Source organism: Crocuta crocuta, unplaced genomic scaffold, assembly GCF_008692635.1.
Source record: "Crocuta crocuta isolate KB4526 unplaced genomic scaffold, BGI_CrCroc_1.0 scaffold103, whole genome shotgun sequence".
Classification (NCBI taxonomy): Eukaryota; Metazoa; Chordata; class Mammalia; order Carnivora; family Hyaenidae; genus Crocuta; species Crocuta crocuta.
This window is the reverse complement of record NW_027529192.1, coordinates 643,842-666,300: the sequence shown is the minus strand read 5'-3', so window position 1 is coordinate 666,300 and position 22,459 is coordinate 643,842. Positions and strand designations below refer to the sequence as shown.

Here is a 22,459-nt window from a genome sequence, read left to right as displayed (position 1 = left end):
TACTTTACTTTGAGTTAGGGGTGAAATGGTAGGATGTAGGAATGATTGCATCCGAAGAACCAAAAGCCTATATATGCTTTTATTATTTGATAGAGAAAACACTAAATACATGTTTCACTTACTGAAATTACAGGTAAAGGTACATAACAGCCTCTTCTTCTCTACCTTGTTGAGATTTTATCTGAAATTAGATGTTATTTTAGTCTTGAGGTTTAACATGTCATAATTACCTACTTTGTCGTGGATGGCATAATTAATATTAATGTAGAGTCGTTTCATTATACTCAACTCAGCTGTGAAGTATCATTTAAATCCCTTGGCCCAGGAATTCTGATCCATTTATTACTGAGATTGTTTCCTACAGATAGTGATTGTATTGCTAAATTTATACATGATAGTTTTTCATTTCTCCCTTACTGTGTGGGTTTATGTTCTGTATGAGAAAATAATCCAGATTGCTGAGGCTTCTATATTTTTGTGATCTTAGCTATTTTAGGCAAATCTTTGAAAAATGTATGACACACTTCCCCTGCTTTGTAAAGAACTTGTAAAATATAATCTATTCTCCTTTCTCCATTCCCTCTGATAGTCGTCAGTCCTCGACTGGTCCTGTTTTGTGTTTCCCCTAAGTGGGAAGCCTCACCTAGCCAGAAGGAACATTTTCTTTGTAAACCATCATATCACACGCAAGTGGATGCCTGCTTTTGCATGCCTTGTTTCCCTGGCTAGGACCTTACAGGCTTGACTAGATCTGGTGAGAGTGGACCTTGGTGACCATTTTCCTGACCTGGGGGAAAGCATTCCATCTGTGTTCTACTCTTTTAAGTATGATGTTAGACGGCCTTTATCAGATTAAACAAATTCCTTTCTATTCCTAGTTTACTGAGACTTTTTTAAATTACAAATGGCATTTCATCAAATAGCTTTTTCTCTGTCTATTGAAATAATCATATGGTTTTGCACCTTCATTCTGTTAATAAAATACAGAAGTTGATTTTCAAATGTCAAACCCACCTTCGTTATGATATATTCCCATTTTTATATATTCCTGGATTTGATATACTTAATTTTTGTTAACCATGTTTGCATCTATAATCATAAGAATATTGGTACACAGTTTTCTTATAATTCTTTGTCTGATTTTGGTACCAAGTTATTACTGGCCTCGGTAATTAGGTTTGGAAGTATTTCCTCCTATTCTGTTGTCTGAAAGAATTTGTGTAATTTTCTTCTTACACGCTTAGTACAATTCACCAGTGAAGCCGTCTGGGCCTTTTCTTTGTAGGAGAGGAATTTATAGCTAGAAATTTGATTTGTTTACTAGGTAAAAGGCTATTCAGGTTATCTGTTTCTTCTTGAATGAGCTTTAATACTTTGTGACTTTCAAGGTATTTGTCTATTCATCTTAGTTACCTGATTTGTCAGAATAATGTTGTACATAATATTCTATTACGGTCCTTTTAATGTCTTTGGGGCCTCTAGTGATAACCTGTTTTTAATTTTTTTTTATTGATGTTTGTGTTCTCTTTTCTTCTTCATCAGTTTAGCCAGGGCTTTATCAGTTTTATTGATCTTTTCAGAGAGCCAAATTTTGACTTTATTGATTTTTCTCTGTTTGCCTTTCTTTTTCATTGATTTCTGCTTTTGTCTCTTTTATTTACTTCCACTTACTTGGGATTTTCTTTGCCTTTTTTAAAAATATACCTTATCCCATTGATTTTTAGACTTTTCCCTCCCCAAATTTAACAGGTTGTAAATTTCCCTCCAAGTAACTTTGGTTTTGATGTGTTGTGCTTTTATCTTCATTCAGTTTGAAATATTTCCAATTTTCCTCTGCAGTTTCTTCTTTGATTCATGAGTTATTTGGAAATGGGTTTTTAAAAAATTTTCCAATTATTTGTGGTTTTCCTAGATATCTTATTTTTTAATTTAATTACTGTCGTCAGAAACTTTACTCCGTAGATTCCAGTTCTTTAAATTTATTGAGTCTTGTTTTATGGCCTACCATGTGCTGTGGTCTGTCTTGGTGAATGAGCCATGTGTGTTTGACAGAAACGTCTAACCTGCAATTGTTGAGTTACTGTTCTATAACTATCAGGTAAGTCAAGGTAGTGGGAATGTGTTTAGTGATAATGTGTTCAGATCCTCTGTGTCTCTACTGGTATTTTATCTAGTGGTCTGTCAGCTCCTGAAAGACAGAAGTTACAGTTTTGTGCTATGATTTTGGACCTTTTAATTCTGTCCATTTTTGACACCTAAGCTTTGAAGCTATTTACTACTGTTGAAGCTATGTTACATATGTATTTACTATTTTTGTGCCTCCCTGATGAACTGATGCTTTCATTGTTATGAAATCGCCCTCTTTAGCTTTGTTAATACTTACCATCGTGCAGGTGGCTTTATGTGGTAGTAATTTGCCTACTTCAGCCTTTTTATGCTTCATGTTTACGTAGTATATCTTCTGTTCATTTATTTTCAACTCCTCTGTGTCTTAATTTTTAAAGTGCATCTCCTGTAGACCGTGTAGAGTTGTCTTTTTGTCTGTTCTGGTAATCTCTGTCTTTTAATTGGAATGTTTAGTCCATTAACATTGTATAATCATTAACAAGGTTTTATTTTTTTGATGTATAGTTTTGGTTTTTATCCCATTTGTTCCGCTTTTTTTTCCTTTCTTCTTTCCCCCCTTTTCTTTCTTCTTTGGATTCCTTGACATTTTTTAAAACTCCATTATAATTTATTTAGTAGATTTTTATACATACCTCTTCATGTGATTTTTTTTAGTGGTTCTTCTGTGGATTACCCTATGAATCCTTAAGTTTTCATGGTCTTCATAAAGTTATTTTTGCACAATGCTATGTAAAATATAGAAACCTCTTAATTATGGAAGTACATTTACATCTACATGCATGTAGTGCAGTTTTTTTAGTTTACAGTTTCAATTTGTGGGGCACCTGGGTGGCTTTGTTGGTTTAGCATCCAACTCGTGATTTTGGCTTAGGCCATGATCTCAGGTTGTGGGATTAAGTCCTGCATCGGTCTCCGTGCTGAGCATGGAGCCTGCTTGGGATTCTCTCTCTGCCCCTCTCCTGCTTGCACTTTCTCTCTCTCTCAAAATAAATAAACATTTTTTAGAAATAAATAATAAAATATCCATTTGGTTCTTTTTTACACACTCAGTCACTCTGCTGAGGTTTCCTCTTATTTATTGTGAGCATTTCTTTTTTTTACCTCACTGAGGTTCTTGCCTAATAATTGTAGAATCTGGGTCATCTCAGAGATGGCAGCTGTGAATTATCTTTTCCCTTGAAAATTGATAACATTTCCTAGCTTTTTGTATATGTTGTGACTTTTAAGATATCCTAGATATTGTGAATGTTATGTTGTACAGACTCAGTAGTTTTTCACATTGCTCCTGAGTGTTGATGTTTCTTTAGCAGTCAGTCGGCTTGACTAGGCTCTAGTTGTGCACTGACATACCTGCAGCTGGCCAAGCCTTGGACGTCAGTTCAGTGAAGCCTTGTTGCCAGCCAATTTTTGTTTGCTTCGCACAGGCATGGTTGATGAGTCAGCTGAAGACTAGTGCTGAGTTCAAATATAGAATTAGCCATTCTTCTCTGGCTCTCTCCTTTCTGAGGTTCCTCTCTCACTCTCTAACCACCCTGGTTGAACCAGAGCCCCTTTCCGTTGCTGTTTTGGCCTGAAAGACTGCAGGATTTGTTGTGTTTTCCTCTCAGAGTTTTAGCCACCCAGCCTTGCCACTGTCATAGCAATAGTTATTCATGGAGCGAAGTCACAGAAAATGGAAAACTCACTCTCCTCTGATTGCTTGCTCTAGGTTTCCACACCCTTCTAAAAATGCCTGCTTTCCCCCATCTCTACAACTCTACAGTAGGTTTTTTGCTGGTTTTCCATAATTATTTGTAGGAGGATCTGTAGTTAGACACTCATGCGTTCACACCAGAGGAGAAAGTCTGTTCTTCTTTCTTGACCTGTTGTCCAGTCATTTCTACCCATACTCTCAAGTCTCTTCCTGCTCCTCCCCTAAGTGGGCAAAGCACAGCCAGAAGCTCGCTGGAGTCCCTACAGGTAGGAGGTCTCAGCTCTTCTACTTGCTCACTTACGGACAGTCTCCTTAACTTCACTCCAGTTTCCAGTCTATAAATTACTTTAGATTCACCATCTAGGAGTTAGAGATTTTAATATTCTTGAAGGAATAATTGACTTTTAAGTGGAATTATAATATATACTATAAGTGTGTGGCATATAGCACAGTTCCCCATACATAATATATACTAAATAAATAATCTTATCCCTGTTAATCCTTCAAGGGCCCCTCTTCTTCTGAAAGACCTCAAAATGGCATTAAGCCTTACTCTACAAGCCCTCCTCTGGGATCTCATTGACTCTTTTGGCTTCATCTTCCCTCGTAAAAGCCAAAGACTACCCAGTCTAGCCAAATGTGTCAAGAACTACAAATGTAAATATTTCAGTACTTTCTGGATAGCCCATAAGCTATTCCATAGCCCTTCAAACTCCTGTCCAAATCTGTACTCCTCATTCCTTCTCTCCATCTCCAACTCAGCCTGCTGCTTCTGCACGTACACATTCAGTTAATAATATCACCAAATCATTAAAGAAAAAAAAATCTAAGTATACCCGTAATTCTTTCTGCTCCATATTTCTCAAGCCTAGTTACTAAGACCTCCTGTTCTCCTTTCCAAGTATCTTCAGCCTCTCTCCTCATATCTATTCCTGTTGCCTCTGATTTTGTTTGGACACTCACCATTTTGCATCCAAACTACTACTGCTTTAGTCTGTTTACCCAGTCTGCCATCCAACGTGATTTTTCCCACATTCAAATCTTTAAACCACATTTGTTTAAACCACATTGTTTAAAACCCATCATTGATTTCCCATTCCCTTTAGGGTAAATTCCCAACTTCATAGCAGCCTGCAGAGTAAGTCTGCTGAGTCTTTTCCCACGTGGGCAGGCACTTCACACCCTATCCGCATTGAATGATTTGCGGTCAAGTGTCACCTTTCCCAAGCAGTCGTGCCTTTAAGGTGTGCCCTCTCAGCCCATCTCTCCTCATTTGGTTCTTACTCTTTGTCCTTTGAAATTCGGCCTAAGCAGTACCTTCTGTTTTTCAGATCACGTCAGTTTAAGTGAGGTTTCTCCCATGATCCCATAGCATCCTATAGAGCATTTCTATGGCTAGAAGTTGTTCTCTGCTATCACTAGATTGTGAACTCCTTGAGGGCAAACTTTCTCTCAGACACTTTCTCTCTCCTTGCCTCCCCTCACCCCCAATCCCCATGTACAGTATGTTTACTTTTATTGGAGACTAAGGGCTAGAGATGACATTTAGGAATATAATGGATAGGGTCCTATTTAACCTTTTATCATTGATTTCTGTTGTTTATATGAGCCAAAGCCATCCATCTTCATTATATGTAATCACCAGTGAAGCATACATAATATACTTAAATTTTAGATGTTAAGTGTGTAGTGAGGCCCACTTAATATTTTCACACTAAAAACTCACAGATAAGGCCAACAGTCTTCCAGAATGTAACCAGTGATTATACCTCACTGTAGAACAATTCTCAACCTTAGCATTATTGACATTTTATGTCAGATAGTTCTTTGTTGCGGTAGAGTGTCCTGTGCATCAGAGGCTGTGTACCAGCCTCTCTGTCCTCCACCCACTAGATGCCAGTAGCAGACACCTTGCCCATCCCAGCTGTGATGACAGGAATAAGAACTCGTCCATGCCAGAGGCTCAAGTACAGGATATTTGTGAGAAGTTAAGGATAAAGATTGGAAAGTAAGATGATACCAAGTACCAAAAGGACTCTACCAAATAGGAGCCGAGTCCGGGAACTGCCTAACCTGCCGTCCAAGAATCACCACATATTTAGTATCCTCACTCTGCTTGAGAGCATGCGATATTGTTCCAGTTGTGTCTTCACTGACAAAAGTCACTTTGGGTCTTGCCTCACTGTTTTCAGAAACTTGGCACAATGTGTTCATTTGATCTTTGTAAGTACCACTCTTCAGGGCTCATGTGACCGTGACTTCTTGAAAATTTGAGAGGAGTGGGAGAGTTGAGATGTTTAGTGCCATGTTCCACATATTTTCAGCTCTCAGGATCATTCCCTCCAGCAGTTGGGAGAGGAACAGACTTCTCTCGAGTTACTGCAGTTAAACTGTATATAGTTTGAATTCGATATAAAACCTTTTAGTCAGAGTGCTTCTCCCATCTCGGATTTCCATGTGTTGGTCCTTAATTTTGCCTGTCCTTCCTCTTTCTGTTTAGACGATCCATGTTCTTATGGGAAGTGCTTTGCACCCCTTACTGACTTCCGTGGGAGATGCTATAGAGGCCATTATCATCACCATGCATCAAGAAGATTTTTCTGGGTAAGCACTTTGAACCACAAGTTCACTAACCTTTACTACATTTGTCCTCATTGGCCCACCTCCCCCCCTTCCCCCTAAGTCTCTTTCCACCCAGGGCTTGTTCCTCTGGTGGCAAGTGTGGCTTCTAACCCCATTGTGCTTTATCCATTGTGAGCGCCATTAGCTGGTTAAAATTTTTCAACTGATGTTTTCATCATTTCTCTCCTGCCTTTGAAACATAGAATCATTAACATCTATGGGCCTTAGCATGACTCAGACTTCTGGCAGTTGGTACCATCTTCTCAAGTTTATCTTTATCCTTACTTCTCACAAGCACCCTGCACTTGAGCTGCGGCATAAGCATGTTATTTCTTGTATAAAATGTCCCAGCTCTGCCACTACACTGGTCTGAGTCCCACTCTGGCTTGAAGGCATGCTGCAACTCACCTCCCTGCAAGAATGATTTTCCTTTCTCAAAAACACTGGGGGGGGGGGAAAAAACAAAACTTTAAAAATAGGGGCACCTGGGTGGCTCAGGTCATGATCTCCTGGTCTGTGAACTCAAGCCCTGTACCGGGCTCTGTGCTGACAGCTCAGAGCCTGGAGCTGCTTCAGATTCTGTGTCTCCCTCTCTCTCTGATCCTCCCCTGCTCACGCTGTCTCTCTCTCTCAGAAATAATAAAACATTAAAAAAAAAAAAAAAAGAAGAATGATTTTCCTTTCTCAGAGTTTGGGGGCAGTTCAGTCTGGTCATGTCACACCTAGCCGTCAGCACTTCGGCAGTATCCCGCAGCTGTCTCACAAGAGTCCTGTTTATCCATGTCGTAGCTGTCTTGAGAACGAGAATCATAGGTCCTAACCCAAGTGTTTCCTGAAGTCGTTTTTATGGAGAGTAAAACGGTTAGGACATTATTTATAGAGAGTTTGGAGTAATTATTTGCACATGCTTAGAGTGATTTTTTTTTAACTTAACCACACTCTCAAGCTAAACATTCAAATACTAATATGCAGATACGTGTTTTGTATTCCTAGTTCATAGTTACTATTTTTGAATTTTCCTGTTTCTATTTATGTTGTTTGAATATCTACTTAATTAAACGTTCAGCCACTAGTCTAGCTCTTTGTAGAAAATTTTGTGAGTTCTACTGTCCTTTAATTTTTCAAATCACTTCTTTCATTTACAAAGTATTTTTAAAAATTTGTTTAAATGTTTATTAATTTTTGATATAGAGAGTGAGGGAGAGAGGAGCAGAGAGAGAGAGAGAGAGAGACAGAATCCAAAGCAGCTCCAGGCTCTGAGCTGTCAGCACAGAGCCCAGTGCGGGGCTCGAACTCAGGAACTGTGAGAACATGACCTGAGCTGAAGTCAGATGCTTAACCAACTGAGCCATCCAGGCGCCACTACAAAGTCTCCTTTGAGGGGTGAAGAGGTCAATCTATGTTTTTAATAATGATATGAAGCACAGAAGGGTAAAGTGGATTATACCCAAAAGGCTATAATATATGGAGACAGGAGCACAAAACTGCTGATTTAGCAGTATTTGGAAAGAAATGAATTTTGTTCAAAGGTGATCTGTAATGTTCTGGTGAGACTGAATATCGATGCCGCTGAAAAGGAAATAAAAATGAAGGCTCCTTCTAGAAGAGCAGTCAGATAATGCTTGAGCAGCTGTGTTGGTGAGCCGCAGCTAGTACCTGTAGAGAACGGATTAGACATTAAAAGCTGGTTCTTCTGATAGGTACATCCTTACTAGTTTGCTTAAATAGTAGGACGCCAGATTACCACTGATAGGTTGCCATGAGTATGAAGTTTTATTTTAATGTGTATGACACTGTCCTTAATTTTTTTTTTTCAAATGGCTTTTGATGGTTCCATTTCAGCCCAGTGTCTCTATATGGCAGACATTTGAGATTCCACTGATAGTCATTTTCCACGTGTCCTTATAGGAGCATGGAACGCTGTTGTTTTATTGTGCATTTAAAGTGATTGCTCCATGACAGTAATTTTCTCACTTTCTAGAACTTTGTTATTAGTAATTCTGTCATGTCACTCCATATATGAAATGTTTGGCTTATATGAAACATAAGGCGAAGTTCGAATAAGCTATGAAGAAGAAGGAACACTTTTATTTAGGGCCAGCCTAGGAGACAGTTGGAACAGTAATAGCCCTCCGAAGCCCTCTGTGCCTGTTTTAGGTACAAGGAATAAAGCAAGTTTACCTTGTTAGGCAGCCTTATGTGGAGTGTGCTGGGTTACAGAATCCTTCTGCTATTTAAAAAACAATGCTCAACCTGGTATTTGAAATGTATTTAATAGGACCAGTGTATTTCTTTCCAAATTAGATAAAGCTTAAAATACAAATGTCTGATTGATATAGTACGTTAACTGAAATTCTTTTATTTAATGTAAGATGGCTCCTGTCTGGTTAGAGCTTTGAATGGTGAAGGAAGGCCGTAAAAGTAGGCAGACTCTAGATTCCGAAACGATAGATGCGCTCCTCCGACAAGGGCAGAGCGCACACACGCACCAGAAGTACTGGTGACGTGGAGGGGAGGGGAACGTCTCTTACTTCCCAAGTGTGCACTCGGTCTGCACACACGGACTTGTGTGCGCAGCTCTCACTATAAAGGTCCTTCAACTTCTGCACGACTTACTCTTGCACTCTGGGTGAACATCTCTTACTAAAAGCTATAGTGTAATTGGGAAAACTGAGCTTTAGCAGATGCTAAGCAAGTTTTGCCTTCTAGCGAATTTAAATCAGGCTTCCAATCCACACTAACTGTAATACTTATTTCAAAATTTTGCCCAATAGATCATTTTACTTATATTGACACGTGCTTATAAGGAACTTGTTTTAGTTTATTATTTTCTAATCCTCATGGAAGTCATTTCAATTAACCAGATTAAAATTCTTGAAACACTCATCTGGAGGAGTATCAAGATAACAACAGTGCTTTGACAAAGCACAAAAAAATATGCAAGACATTGGTGTCCTTGTTTTTTTCCAACCTTGTCTTTTGAACTGGATGCAGATGGGCCATGCAGTGTCTGAATCTGGCAAAACCAAACCCCGTGTGAAGATTGCCCTCACTTAGTGAGGCCGTCTCTGCACTCTGTACCCAAGCAGCCCTGCACCGTGTGACACTGCACGTGGCAGCGATCCACCGTGCTCCCCCTCAGTGGCCTCGCCTCAGTTAGGACATTCTGTCTTACACCCGAACAAAATCCCTTCCTGCCAGAACTTAAGACTGGTTTCTCTATTTCTGTCTGCTTCTAGAAATAGAAGACCTTTGGTTAGTGTCCTCTGATAATAACCATTCATTGCTGTCTTTGAAGATAATGAAGTTCACCTTATTCTCTTGCTCTGGGCACTTGAGTCATATCTGTTGTTGTTCTCTAGACCGTTGCCACTCTTTCTACGTCATTCTCAGAATATGGGAATGCTCATTTTTTGAAGAAGAGTCAGTACTTTGTAGCTAGTGATCTCATTGGTTAGCTAATTAATATCAGGTGACTTCTAATTTTGGTATAATTTCTTTCCTATAAATATTTCACATTCTTTTAATATATCCCTTAAAGAGCACTTATAAACACTTACAAATTATAAATAGTATTTCATGGAGCATCAGCTGGCATCATCTGTTGATCCAAATTAAAGCCTTTGCAAACCTCATCATCTGGGAGGAAAAAATTGCATACCATGTGTATTGTTACATAACCAGCTTCCCAGTCAGAAATCTATTGGGCTGATTGGATTGAATAGCACAGGAGCAGAAATGCCTTTGCCAAGAATTTGTTTGGGGCAGGCGGTGTTTTCTGCCCTTGTAAAGTGTAAAACGCTGTTTCAGGCTTCGTTAGTGATTTACTCAGGAACCAGGCAAAACATATGAGTGGATGGAGATTGGTAACACTGAGAAGGACCTTGCGAGGTCAGGGAGTGCACTGGGCACGTGTGAAGCATCCGAGACAGATGGATGTCCGTTTCATTCTTAATAATCTCTAGGTAAACGGATTCTAAGATTTCTTCAGTAATCTTTCTAGCATCTCAAAACAGCTTTTATAATTTAAACATTGTTTTATGCTCCTTAACTTTTAGGAAAAGCAAACAATACCTTTTTTACCGTTGAGGGAAAAAATTCCATAGGACTGAAATAGCAGGTGGGCGGGAAGGGGGGGTGGCAGGCAAAAGTAAATAGTGGCTGTTAGTGCATTGCCTGTTTTTTCCCTTTCGCAGGTCACTATCCAGCTCAGGAAAGCCCGATGTTCCTTGTTCTCTGTACATGAAGGAGCTTCAAGGTTTCATTGCCAGAGTTATGAGTGACTACTTTAACCACTTTGAATGCTTGGATTTTGTCTTTGACAACACTGAAGCTATTGCCCAAAGAGCAATTGAACTTTTTATTCGCAATGCCAGTCTCATAAGACCCCTAGGTGAAGGTGGGAAAGTACGACTTGCTGCTGATTTTGCTCAGGTAAATTGATGCATAGCTACATAGGGGGAAATGTTTCAGCCTCTATATTACCTGTTTATTGAAAGACTTAAGTATGTGTTCTTTTAGTGTTTTAAAGAGTTGAAGCTTTAATAAACCTAAATTCATTTAAACCAAATTGGTAAAAAAAGAGAGAGACAGAAAGAAAGAGAGAGGGAGAAGAGTTTAGAGATACTTTCATACCAGGTTTTTGGTTTTTTTTTTCATTTAACAAGAGAGTCATCATTCACGTTTGAGATTTCAAAATTCAGGTGAAGTAGTTCATTCCACATTACCGAAACACATCCCATGTTTACATAATGTAGGGTTTTTTTTATTATTATCCCATGAGGTCAGTGTTGATCAGAGTAATTGATTAATTTTGGTGGAAAACAATATAGGCAATGAAATTTCCTTCAAATACTGTAAAGGGGCTGGCCGGTGGCAGTTAAAGAGAAAGCGCTCCCAGCACATTTCTGATCCTCTAGTGGCCAGCTCAGTGTTCCAAGACAGTGTTCTAATTCACTTAGACGTACAGTGGACCAGCTTGATAGAGGGTCTGATTATTTGGTCTCTTTCTATTGAACAGAGTACCTTTCTTGTGTCTGGCCAGCCTTGAAATCATTCCAGGCTCTCTAACCATGATCGCCTCTTACAGATAGGGTTCTTTCCTTTTTCCTTTAGACAGATTTTTTGGAAGCCTTTCAGCAATATCATAGGCAAAGAAGAAACCCCTCAAACATACACTTGAGTTAAAAGATTCAGAAACAGATCATTCATATTTACATAGAATGTCAAAGGCGAACTCATTTTTTAAGCCTCTCCAAGCTGTTAACTTTACTGGTCTAAATAGTTATTCAGAAGGATTGTTCGCAGTTTGCCAGATCCTCCCTGCTTATAAAGATAGTCAGATTTTAATGTCCTCATTTATCCCTGTGTCTGTCTGGGGGCAGGCCTGGGTCGTTACTCCCTTGCCGAGAAGATGCGGTGCACTGCTTGCCCCGGGGTGGCCCTCAGACACGCGCTCATACCTGATAGAGGCACAAAAGGGAACAGGTACATCATCTCCTGCTTCAGCAGCCAGACTCTTTGCGTACTAACTGGTCCTCTTCATCCCCAAATGATATGCCTGAGACCACCAGGCCATCGTAAAGAACCTTCCTCTGGGCAATGTGCCTGTAGTGACCTAGGCCTGAAAACAAGTCAGATGTTACCGTTCCTGTGCTCCTTTGACCTTCTCCCGTTTCCATCAGCTGCATTCTCACGCCCCGCACATTTGCTCTGTTGTTACAGGTACCCTCCGTCTTAAAGAGGATTGTACGTAAGCAGTGTGTTACTGTCCCTCCCTGGGCTCCAGGCCACTCGCTGGGCTGAGGGCACGGCCCTGCACCAAGTCCTGGTCTTGTTAGAAACACTTGACTCAAACGGCTGTCTGTTGTCTTTCCCCCTGACCTCTTGGCTCCCTGACCCTCCCCCCCCAACACACACACACACACACACACACACACACTGGTTTATTTGCATTCTGCTCCAGCTGGTCCCTGAGTCACTTTCTTGGAGGCAGCACTGCGGTCAGAGCAGCCGCCCAGACTAGGCCTTCTTGAGGCTGGTTGTTATTTTAGTTATTTTAATGAGATGTTCCCTTACAAGTCTCAAAAGATGGAGAGCATTGTCCTGGGGCCCCCGCAGCCGGCGCCTGCGCCAGAGGCACAGCAGCCTGTGGCAGGTCGACTCCCACCTTCCAGAAGCTGCATCATTCAGAATTCTGTTTGGCATTTCTTCTTCCTTTAGACATGTTGCCCAGTAAGCCAAGGCTTTTCTCAGCTCCCTTCCCGCAAGATCAGTGAAGCTCATTAGTCCTGATTACCACCTTCTGCTCCAGGGCAGCCTCTCTTTTCCATTTCTTAAATATAGATGCGGCAGCATCTCCTCAGTGCCGAGTCTGCTTCGCAGCCCTGCGGTGGCCGTGGCTGCTGTGCTCTATGTAGCGCGGACTCCTGTGTTCCCCCCCAGACCCGCGCGTCCCCGCCACTCAGCTCGCGTCCGGGCCCCACCCTGTGGGATGTGGGCACAGGAAGGCGGGAGGAGGCGCTATCCTAGTTCATCACGTTGTGCCCAGTGGCTGCTCCCCCCGTGTTGACAAAAATCACAGCGAGTTGGGGGTTTTGTTTAACTGGACCTGGCCTCCTGCCACACCCGCATCGCATGGTGCTGCGCCTCAGCTTTCGGGATCATCTCTGATCGCGTGTGTTTTCCTGGGAGAGTCCAAACACTGAGAAGGTATTACCCTGACATTTGTGTTCATGACTGGCATCAGCTGGGGACTGGAAAGCCTTTTGACTGCCTCAGTATTGAACGTTCTATCAATTTGTATTCAAAAGGAAACAAGCCATCGAGGCCACTGGAATTAAGGACACACAAATCCTCTCTTGGGATGAAAGTGCCTACTCGGCTGGCGTAACGAACAGAAGGAGCTTGGGAAGGGCCCGTAGGAGTGGGTTTGGGACCGCTGACTGGTTGTCATTCAGTCCCCTTGCGAAGACGGATGATGGTATCTGACGATTTCCCTAGGAGCCCTAACCTGCCCCCTCTGGCACCGTTGCACAGGTGAACGGGAGAGTAGTTGCCCGGTGCCATCTGGAGGGTTCGTGGTGGGGGAAGTACCCGACATGCAGCCTCCTTAGGAATCAGGTCACGGGCATGAGGCGGTTTCCTACAGGTAATTAATTCCCTGCTGTGACCACATGCTCTCTGTGTCTACACTAATCACACAGCAGTTCTAAAACACTCAGCTTGTTCAAGGCCATTGGGGTCTGCTGACTCAGAATCTCTCGGGGGATTTGTCCACACTGCCCTCTGCAGCACACACTTCCCTCCGCCCCTCAATTTCACTTCTTCCCCGAGGGAAAGGGTGACCAGTGGAATTGTCGTTAAATGATTTACTCAGTGGTACTCTAGCAGTTTCTGTTTAGAGGTCTTCTGTTGCCCTTTAAAGATATATACACATACACACGCACACACACGCACACACATATATATACACACGAATACATATATATACACACACATATACACACACACACATATACACACACACACACACATATGCCCTTTAAATATACATTATATTCGTTTTTTGGCCCAAAATCTAAATTTAGAAAAGAAAACAGAATTCTCAAGATTTCCATTCCAGTTGCCTTTTCTCCTGAGCAGCCCAGGCCCGGAGAGCAGTAGGTATGCCCACAGATGCCCCGCGGCTAACCACGTGTCTGCGGTGGGCATGGAGCAGCTCTGTAATTAGTTCACCGTGCCTCAGCTGACCGCTTGCCCCCTCCGAACCGGGGAGGGAGAGGCATTTGCACATGCCATGTGTGCGTCCACGGCTAACTGCAGAGTCATCTCCTCTAAAAGGAACACTCCTGCCCTTTCGAAACACGGCCTTTATTGTTTAATGGGATTCTGGCAGAAGAAAATGGTTTTCGGTACCCTAGAGGCCCTTTGTTTATTTTAAACATTTAACATTTTGAAATTGTCCTATGGCATAGAAAGCTCCTGTACCATCACAGATTACACAGCAGTCCGAGGCCTTATTCTCTTCTATTACAGTTTTCCCCTAGCTACTCAACTTTGCTCTAACATTCCATCCTGCTCAAATGCTAAGGCAAAGGTTTTTGGTTAATCTTTGAAGATCGTGAAGCCCAGTAGGGCAATTGAAGAAAATGACAAAAATATTTCCTGACAAATACTTCATGTAATCTCAGTGTGTAAAACCATCTCCCACACCTCCCCACCCCCCACGTATGATTGGAATTCCCAAATCGGGGATACAGGATACTAGCACTTGTTCTTTGTGCTCCGTGTGAGATAAACGCCACATTCTGAAGAACACCGGTAACTCCAGCAGTGAAGGGACTAAACCGGTCCTGAGGAGTTGTCTTGTGTGAGAACGCTGGCTCGAACCTGCTCAGCTGTGCTTTGTTGGCAAGAATCCTGACTTTTTTTTAAGCCTTGGACTTTCCCCTTTTTATTTACTTAATCCTCTGTATTTTAGAGTCTTCTAACCATGTTAAGGTTTCCCTATGGGACATAGAGGGCATATTCTGTTTCTTCTGTATGTTAGGAGAGAAATTCGCCTGTTCCACCCAGAAATTCCTCTAGTTTTCCTCAAAACCATCCCCAGGAAGCTGCCCACCGCTTCCCCTGTGACAGTTCATACATTCGATACCACACTTGTTATTCTGCTTAATAATAATCATGTGTATATATGTGTATGTAGTATATGTGTGTGTATGTATATGCACATACACATGGCTTTTTATGATTTTGATGAGTAATTAGTATTTAAATAAATATAGGGCACTTGGGTGGCTGAGTCAGTTAAGCATCCGACTCTTGACTTCAGCTGATTTCATGATCTCAGTTTGTGAAATCAACCCCCACATCGGACTCTGCGCTGACTGTGTGGAGCCTACTTGCGATTCTCTCTCTCCTCTCTCTTCCCCTCCCCTGCTCATGCTCGCTTGCTCACATGCACTCTCTTTCTCTCTCTCAAAATAAAAGTATATACCGGTCTTTTAAAGTAGAAAGGTGGGTAGGTAGGTAATCTTCACTAAGTTTGAAAGAGCTCCCTGAAGGCAAGATAGTGTGACTAATTTATCTTCTCATTCCCATGTCTGACTTGGGGCCTGGCACTTAATAGGGGATCAGAAATGTTTCTCAGATGAGTGATCACTTAGATCTCCACGGTCTTGCAGTGGGAAGATTTGAGCAGTATTTTAGGTGGATGAGCAGCAGGACAGAAGCCCCACTTTCCATTGCTGTGTTTTTCCTGAGGAAAGATGCTCCATTCCTTTTTTCAAACATGTTCTAAACTGCTTTTACCAGGGTCCCGTTGATGGCAAGAGGGGAGGGACGGTTTACCATCTGAGTGCCGCTTACGTGAGAACGTTGCACTTGCCAGATAAAGAACAGATAGCCTACGGCCCCCTTTAGTGACAAGTAAAGTGTCCTGTCAATGGAGGAAAATAAGGTGAAACCAATAGTTCTTGAGTCAGGAAGCAAATTAACTCTCTAGTAATGTCAACGGGGGAATTTGGGGAGAGAGGGAAAAACGGGTGATGGGCATGGAGGAGGGCCCTTGTTGGGATGAGCACTGGGTGTTGTACGGAAACCACTTTGACAATAAATTATATTAAAATAATTTAAAAAATAAAAATACCGGTAATAATTGCCACAATTTAACAAGCACTTACTGCATGATACACACATACTGCTTTGCGGAGTTCTCTACTTTATTTGTTTACTTCTATGAAGTAGTGTTGCCTCCGTTTGACAGATGGGAACCTAGAAAAAGAAGTGGAGTCCAGGGCCACACAGTAGTCTTTGTAGACTTGGAATTTGACACAGTTGTGCTACCTCCAGAGTCCCTGCTTTTAATCACACAGGCCAGCTTGGTGAGAACTGTCACTATTTAACCTTAATCTAAAAACGCATGTGATGCCCACTTAAAGTAAGGCACAAAGTCTTAAAAGCCTTTTCCTCTCCAGTTTTTCAAAGATCAAAACCTCCTCCTTTTACATAACCAAAAATGTTCTTCTATTTTCTTGAAGGAGTTGTCTCATTATGCTCCTTTAGTAAAATGCAAAAGTTATCTAAGTTTTTGCCTTTTATTAAATTTAATTGAATTTCAAAATTTGCCTCACAGTCCAGCTAAAATTAAGTTTGCTGCCAGCGACAATTTTCTGTGATCCAGGTGTGTGTCCCCAGTTCAAAACAGGATTCTGATATATTCTGACATATTCTGACAAAACTGTGGAGTATTTTTTAATGTTTCAGATGGAGTTGGCTGTGAGTCCATTCTGCAGAAGAGTATCTGATTTAGGAAAGTCCTATCGGATGCTGAGATCATTCAGGTGAGACCTGGTTCTTTTATTGCTGTTGAGGTATCCAGATCCTATTAGCAGATAAATCCTTTCCTGCTGTTCATGTTGAGAAATATGAAATTGCCAATATGCAACCATGTTGTGACCTATAGCAATGGCAATTTGATATGGTTTATCTTAAAAGTTATTATTCAAACCAGAAACCCATATAGAATTATGTGCAGTGATGTGTGTGTGGGTGTGTGTGTGTGTGACTTTTTAGTTAAAATTCACAAGACTGAGCTGATAAACTTTATTATGTTGTTTCTAGGGAAGATTTTTTTTTTTTTTACTCCTCATTCTTACAGAAATACATGGAATAGTAATACCAGGCAGTTTGTAATTATATAGGCATCTTTTTCTGAAAGTTTTATTTGTTCATACATCATTTTCAATCTAACCTACCTCTGAAAGGTCAGAGGTTAGATTTGATAGCAAAACTATTAAATAGACTATTAAAAGAGTTTAGTGGTGAAATGAAGGGAATAACTAGAAAGATGGGCTAATGCAGTTGAGCACAAATTTATAATTGAACTTCCTAGAGACCAGTTCAAAAAGAAAAACAGTAAGTTAATTCAGATCCACTTCCTAAGACTATACCAATTTATGGGAAAATCCCTTTCAGTGCTGGATGCTTAGATGGCTCTTCTACCAGTTTAGATTGTAAGGAACATTGAATAGCTTAAGAGCTATGGTTGTTTATTCAGTAAGCCAATCTTTGCCACATTGTGGCACACACAGAAAATGTATATGTTCAAAAAGACAACCAACCCTGAGGGCTGAGGGGACCAAACCTAAATCCCATTTTGCTACCGCAGCATTCTAGATGGGAAACCTGATATAAGTGTCCGCAATACCCAAGACCATAATGGTCTTTGAATGTTTCTTTATAAAGATAAGCGAAGAGGTTGCAGGCAAACAGTTTGCTAAAAACTGACTCAGAACTAGAAACCAGGGTAATCAATGAGAAGTATGGCCTTTAAATTATTGTTTCACTGCCTTATGCCATCCAAGCTTTTGATAGAAGAAAATTCAGGTGTAATGTCACTTGAAACATAAGAATCTAAGGTTGTTGATTGAAAGGAGAGTCCTGAGTTTTTTCTTCCCTATTTGTAACTGGCCAAGATTTCTTCTTAATGCCAAAACTGGAGCCTGAGTTCTTTTTCTCAAATGCACGTTTTACAGTGTGGAGTTTAAAAAAAAAAAAAAAAAGACTTGAAGTGGGATCATAAGTGTTTTCAGATACCTACTTTGGATCTGCTCAGACCTTTTAAAAAGTATTTAAGTATTTTGTTTGAAGTCCTAGGGTTTGACATTACCAAGCGTGGACAGATAGAAAGATTAAGGGGTCCTGAGGTAGTGCACTGGTCCACCAGTCACCTGCCTGTACCATAAAAATGACCTCAGTAAGACTCCAGTGAAGTCACTTACTGAGTTATATGTAACCCAGCAGCCCCAGGGGTGACAGTATGCTGGCCTGAGTTACAGAATCAGCTAGTATGCTGGAGGTCATTACCCAGCTAGCTGTTGACCCAAGTGTGGGAAAGCTGTGACTTGGGATTTGCCATATTAAGATTAGCCTATTATTTTTGGTAGTCCTGGCTCCCATGTTTATTGCATGTGTATGAATTAAAATAGTGCTTTTCTTTTTGCGAGCTAAAGGCAAGATGACTTTTATCCATGTGCTTTTAAATTGTATCGTGGAGTGGGCACAAGTTCTGAGGGTTTCGCAAGAGACCAGTTACATGATGTCAGTCATGTAAGATAGGAATTTTCCTGCAGTTCTCCCAGTTCTCACATGAGAAAATGAATCTGTGATGGAGCATTTAAAGTTTAGTGGTGACACCTTCCATTACCAATTTATGGATTAAAAAATCAATATTGATCAACATATAATTTTAAAAAACTTAATGTTTTTTATAGCCAGCTTCTCTGGTGGGGCAATGGTCAGTCTAGATGGACTTCAGACTTTGACCATGACTCGTATAAGAGATATTTTATATTACAACATGGCATACCCTCGCACGCAAACACACTCAGACCCATGCACACATCCCTGCACACCCACATGGGTGCCGTGAAACAGTAATCGCTCTTCCCGCTCTCTGACATTTCTGCTGTGGCTGTTTTTCTGCACCACATTGGCTTCACGCCCTGCTAACGGTCTGCATCAGCAGTCTCTCAGCTCCCTCACAGGGCCTCCGCTCTTGAATTTTAGCTGCTCTAGTGACAGGGGCAGAATTGTTTCTTTCTGCACTTATGAAGATCTGTGTCCTTCTCTTCTGGGGTTCTCCTGCCCCTGAACTTCCTCCTGCAGATGACTCCTTAGCGCCAAGGACTTGGCACACAATTTAATAAGCATAATTGTGTCTTGTCTAAGGAGCATGCTCTGTAACTTGAATTTAGTGAAAACTTCTAACAAATTTCTAGATACCAGTCTATTGCTGCAGTTAAATTGAAGCTACTGAAGTCTGTTGGCTTGAATTTAGCACTTTCTCGTTTGATTGATAGGACTTGGATGACCATTTGAGAAAGATTTTAGGATGAACTAGATCAGGAAATAAAATGAAAACATAGGATATTCTGCGGTAAAAATCTAGCTCTAGTCTGCAAAGGGTGTTTTAGGGCCCACCTTTTGGGAAGAGAGACATCAGTACGTGCCATTTGCCCCATCTGTAAACATTGTTGGGAAAGCCGTGGCTTCTTCACGGTTGTCACATGAAGAGACTGACTTAGGAAAGCTTACCTGTACAGAGGGTCCTGCACAGCCCTTCCCCAGACAGGAGAGATTCAGTACCGAGCAATCTTTGTCCCAGTCTCCCAGCAGGAAGCCCTCTACTTGCCTCCCTGCAAAAACAGGTTCGTTATCTGTCTTGTGTCCAGAATTAGTCCCGAGCAATCGGGATGGAAGGGCCTACTCTTGTTAATTCTCCCGTCTGTGCTGGGAGCCATGACTGACCTTGGCTCTTGTGCATGAGTCTCCTCCCCAAAGGTTCTGAATCCCCAGTTCGGTCAGAACCAGTGAGTGGCCATCGTAGGAGGTTGGCTAAATAATCTGCCACACTCCTAGGGTCCGGTATATGCAGCCATTAACCGTTTTTAGTGTTGGTTAGTAGCTAATAATATGAAAAATAACTTTGTAATGCATCACAAAATGAAAAAAAACACCAGGCTAGTAAACAGGATATATGATATGATCCCTGCTATTTTTAAAATAGTAAGTGTATGTGTGGAGAGGAAAAGTTAAGAAGGATAAACATCAAAAAATTTTGATGGTAGGATTGTCACTGGTGAGTTTCCCTTTAGAGGCTTTCTGTATTTTTCCTGGTTTTTGCCTTGGTTGTTTTATATATGTAGTTAGAAAAGCCAGTAAATATATTTTAAAATCCCTCTTGTAGTGTTATTCCCATTTAAAAATAGCAAGGAAGCTAAAAAATGATAGAAAGTATTGTAAAACACCATGTAAGGCGAGAGCGAGGTGAGAAAAACAGGCGACCATGTAACGAAATCCCAGGTTGGCCTCCGTCTGATTCAGTGGCCTCTCTGCAAGGGCGAGTGACAGTGCCAGCCAGACCCCCCTCCAGTCCCGACCCCCCAGCGCAGCACCCCTCCCCCATGCCCAACACACACACAGGCCTTCGCGGACACTCCTTTTCCCCGTGATGGATGTCATCTGCTGCAGGCCACTTGCTTCTTGACAGTAATAGCAGTGGACTGTGAGTTAAGCCAGCACGCTTCTTGCATACATTTACATTTTACCATCTCCTGTAGACTTGCCCAGGCAGTCAGGACGGAATGCTGCTGACATTAGGGATCTGCCCTTGGGTGATTGGTATTTGCACACGAGACACATGCTTGTCCATCCCTCTGTGGCAGGGCATTGTCCCCTAGGTGGGGGGCTGCCAGGGCGGTTACCCTAGCTCCGCCTGGCCGCGGGCCTCAGAGCGCACTCAGGGCAGATCTTCGCGAGGCAAGGGACGGAAAAGGGACATGGCGCTTTCACCAGCTCAGGGACACAGACCCTGCTCCAGGCAGCCCCCGGCACCTCTGCTCTGGAGGGCACAGCTTCATCCCTGGCCTATGCCCACAGCGTGCTCCGCCAGAAGACCTCGGAGGCGGGCTGCCACTATGGAGCCGTTGGCGTGAGGGGCGGGAGAAGAGGGAACCCGCCGGTCACCCCCGAGGACAGAATTCGGCTGTGTCTGCGGTTCCCGCTGGCGCGCCCGCGCGTCTGCAGAGTGAAAGGCAGCCATCTTGGCAGCTTCAGCACCAGGACCCCCAAGTGTGTTCTGTCCTTTCTCTTCCCTTGTGAAGCTGGAGTCCGTAACCCATCCCGTGAAGCAGCTGCTTCCCCTAGGTTTCTGGAATCTGTACGCCAAGTTTCAGCTTTCAGCACTGTAGCCAGAAGGCAGCCGTTTCCTGGGCTCCATTTGGTTTGCTCTTTGCTGACGTTTGGCAGTGCTGGGAGCACCTGGTGAACGTGCAGGGACGGCCATCCCGCGGACTGTCGCCTTTGTTCTGGACGTCCGTATTCGATCACTGGCTGTATGCTCGGGCCGTGTGCTGGGGGTTCCGCGGATAGGCCGCCATTGGCCTTCACGGGGACACGAAGCAGGAGTCCCCTCGGGAGGCCCTGCCGCTGAGGCGGGTCGGTGGCCAGGGCTCCTTGTCTGGAAGTCCTGTGGGAATTCCAGAGCTGCCTCCGAGACCCGGGGCCGCCCGGTCCCCACGCCGAGCTTGTAACCGCTGCGGCCCGGGGCTCCCTCCTGAGGTTCCCATTTGTTTTCCCTCTGATGCTAGAATGGCGTCGGGATGCGTATGTAAATCATCCAGGAAGACGCCCATTTCAAGAGAAGCCAAACTCCTCGCTCCAGTGGTGACGTGCCGCCGTCTGCTGCCCACAGCACGTGCCCGGGGGCGTATCCCTGGGCCCCGCCCCCTCTCCCGCCCGGCCTGCTGGGGTTGCTGACAGCCGAACCCTGAGGAAGGAAGCGGAGGGTCCTCTAACCTCTCTACTTTGACCTTGACTCGCCCGCAGCCCGCAGCCTCCTGGGACCGCGTGGCGCCGTGTGCCACAGTCCCCGGGCCCCTCGTGCAGGCCTCTCCCCGCGGGAGGTGCTTGCACGCCCGGTGCAGGAGGGGCGAGAGTTCCCTCCCGCGCGCGCTCCTTTCTCCGCTGTTCCCAGGTCTCGGCCCGCCCTCGGGGGCCCTTGCCACCTCCCCAGGCTCCTGGGCGAAAGGGGTTTGCCCTGAGGGGGCGCGGGGGGCGGCACGTGCCTGCGGGAACAGCAGTGTCCCCTCACTTCATCACTGGCCTGCGCGGAAGCCTGCCCCCCTCGCCGGTCTGGGGAGTCCCTTCGGGGTGGACACCAGACCCCCCGCTTCTTCTAAAGGGACCGGAGAGGTGATACTTAGGGCGCCCCCGCCCGTGAAGCCCGGCCTTGCACGCGCGCTGTTCAGTGCGCTCCCGAAGGCTGACGCCGTGGCACGTGGCGCCACTGCGTTTATGTCGCCTTAATTTCCTTTCGTTCCTCGTGTCGCCTCAGACGGTGATGCGCTTTTCACCTCGCCCGTGTTTGAGGTTCCAGCCGGAATCGGGGACAGGGGCGTTCCCGGGCTGGGCTCCTGCGGACGCCGCCCGCCCTGCGTGTGTGCGGTGCGCGCG

The 22,459-nt window shown here is 43.4% G+C and overlaps 1 protein-coding gene across 1 annotated transcript in view; it reads left to right on the top strand.

Annotated features, from left to right (window-relative positions):
- COG5 (component of oligomeric golgi complex 5) overlaps positions 1-22,459 on the top strand; it is a 297,454-nt gene that overhangs the window by 267,215 nt on the left and 7,780 nt on the right. The window contains exons 16-18 of the mRNA XM_077758336.1: positions 6,321-6,424; positions 10,639-10,876; positions 16,709-16,785. Coding sequence (XP_077614462.1) covers positions 6,321-6,424; positions 10,639-10,876; positions 16,709-16,785 — 419 coding nt within the window. The remainder of the gene's footprint in view (positions 1-6,320; positions 6,425-10,638; positions 10,877-16,708; positions 16,786-22,459) is intronic.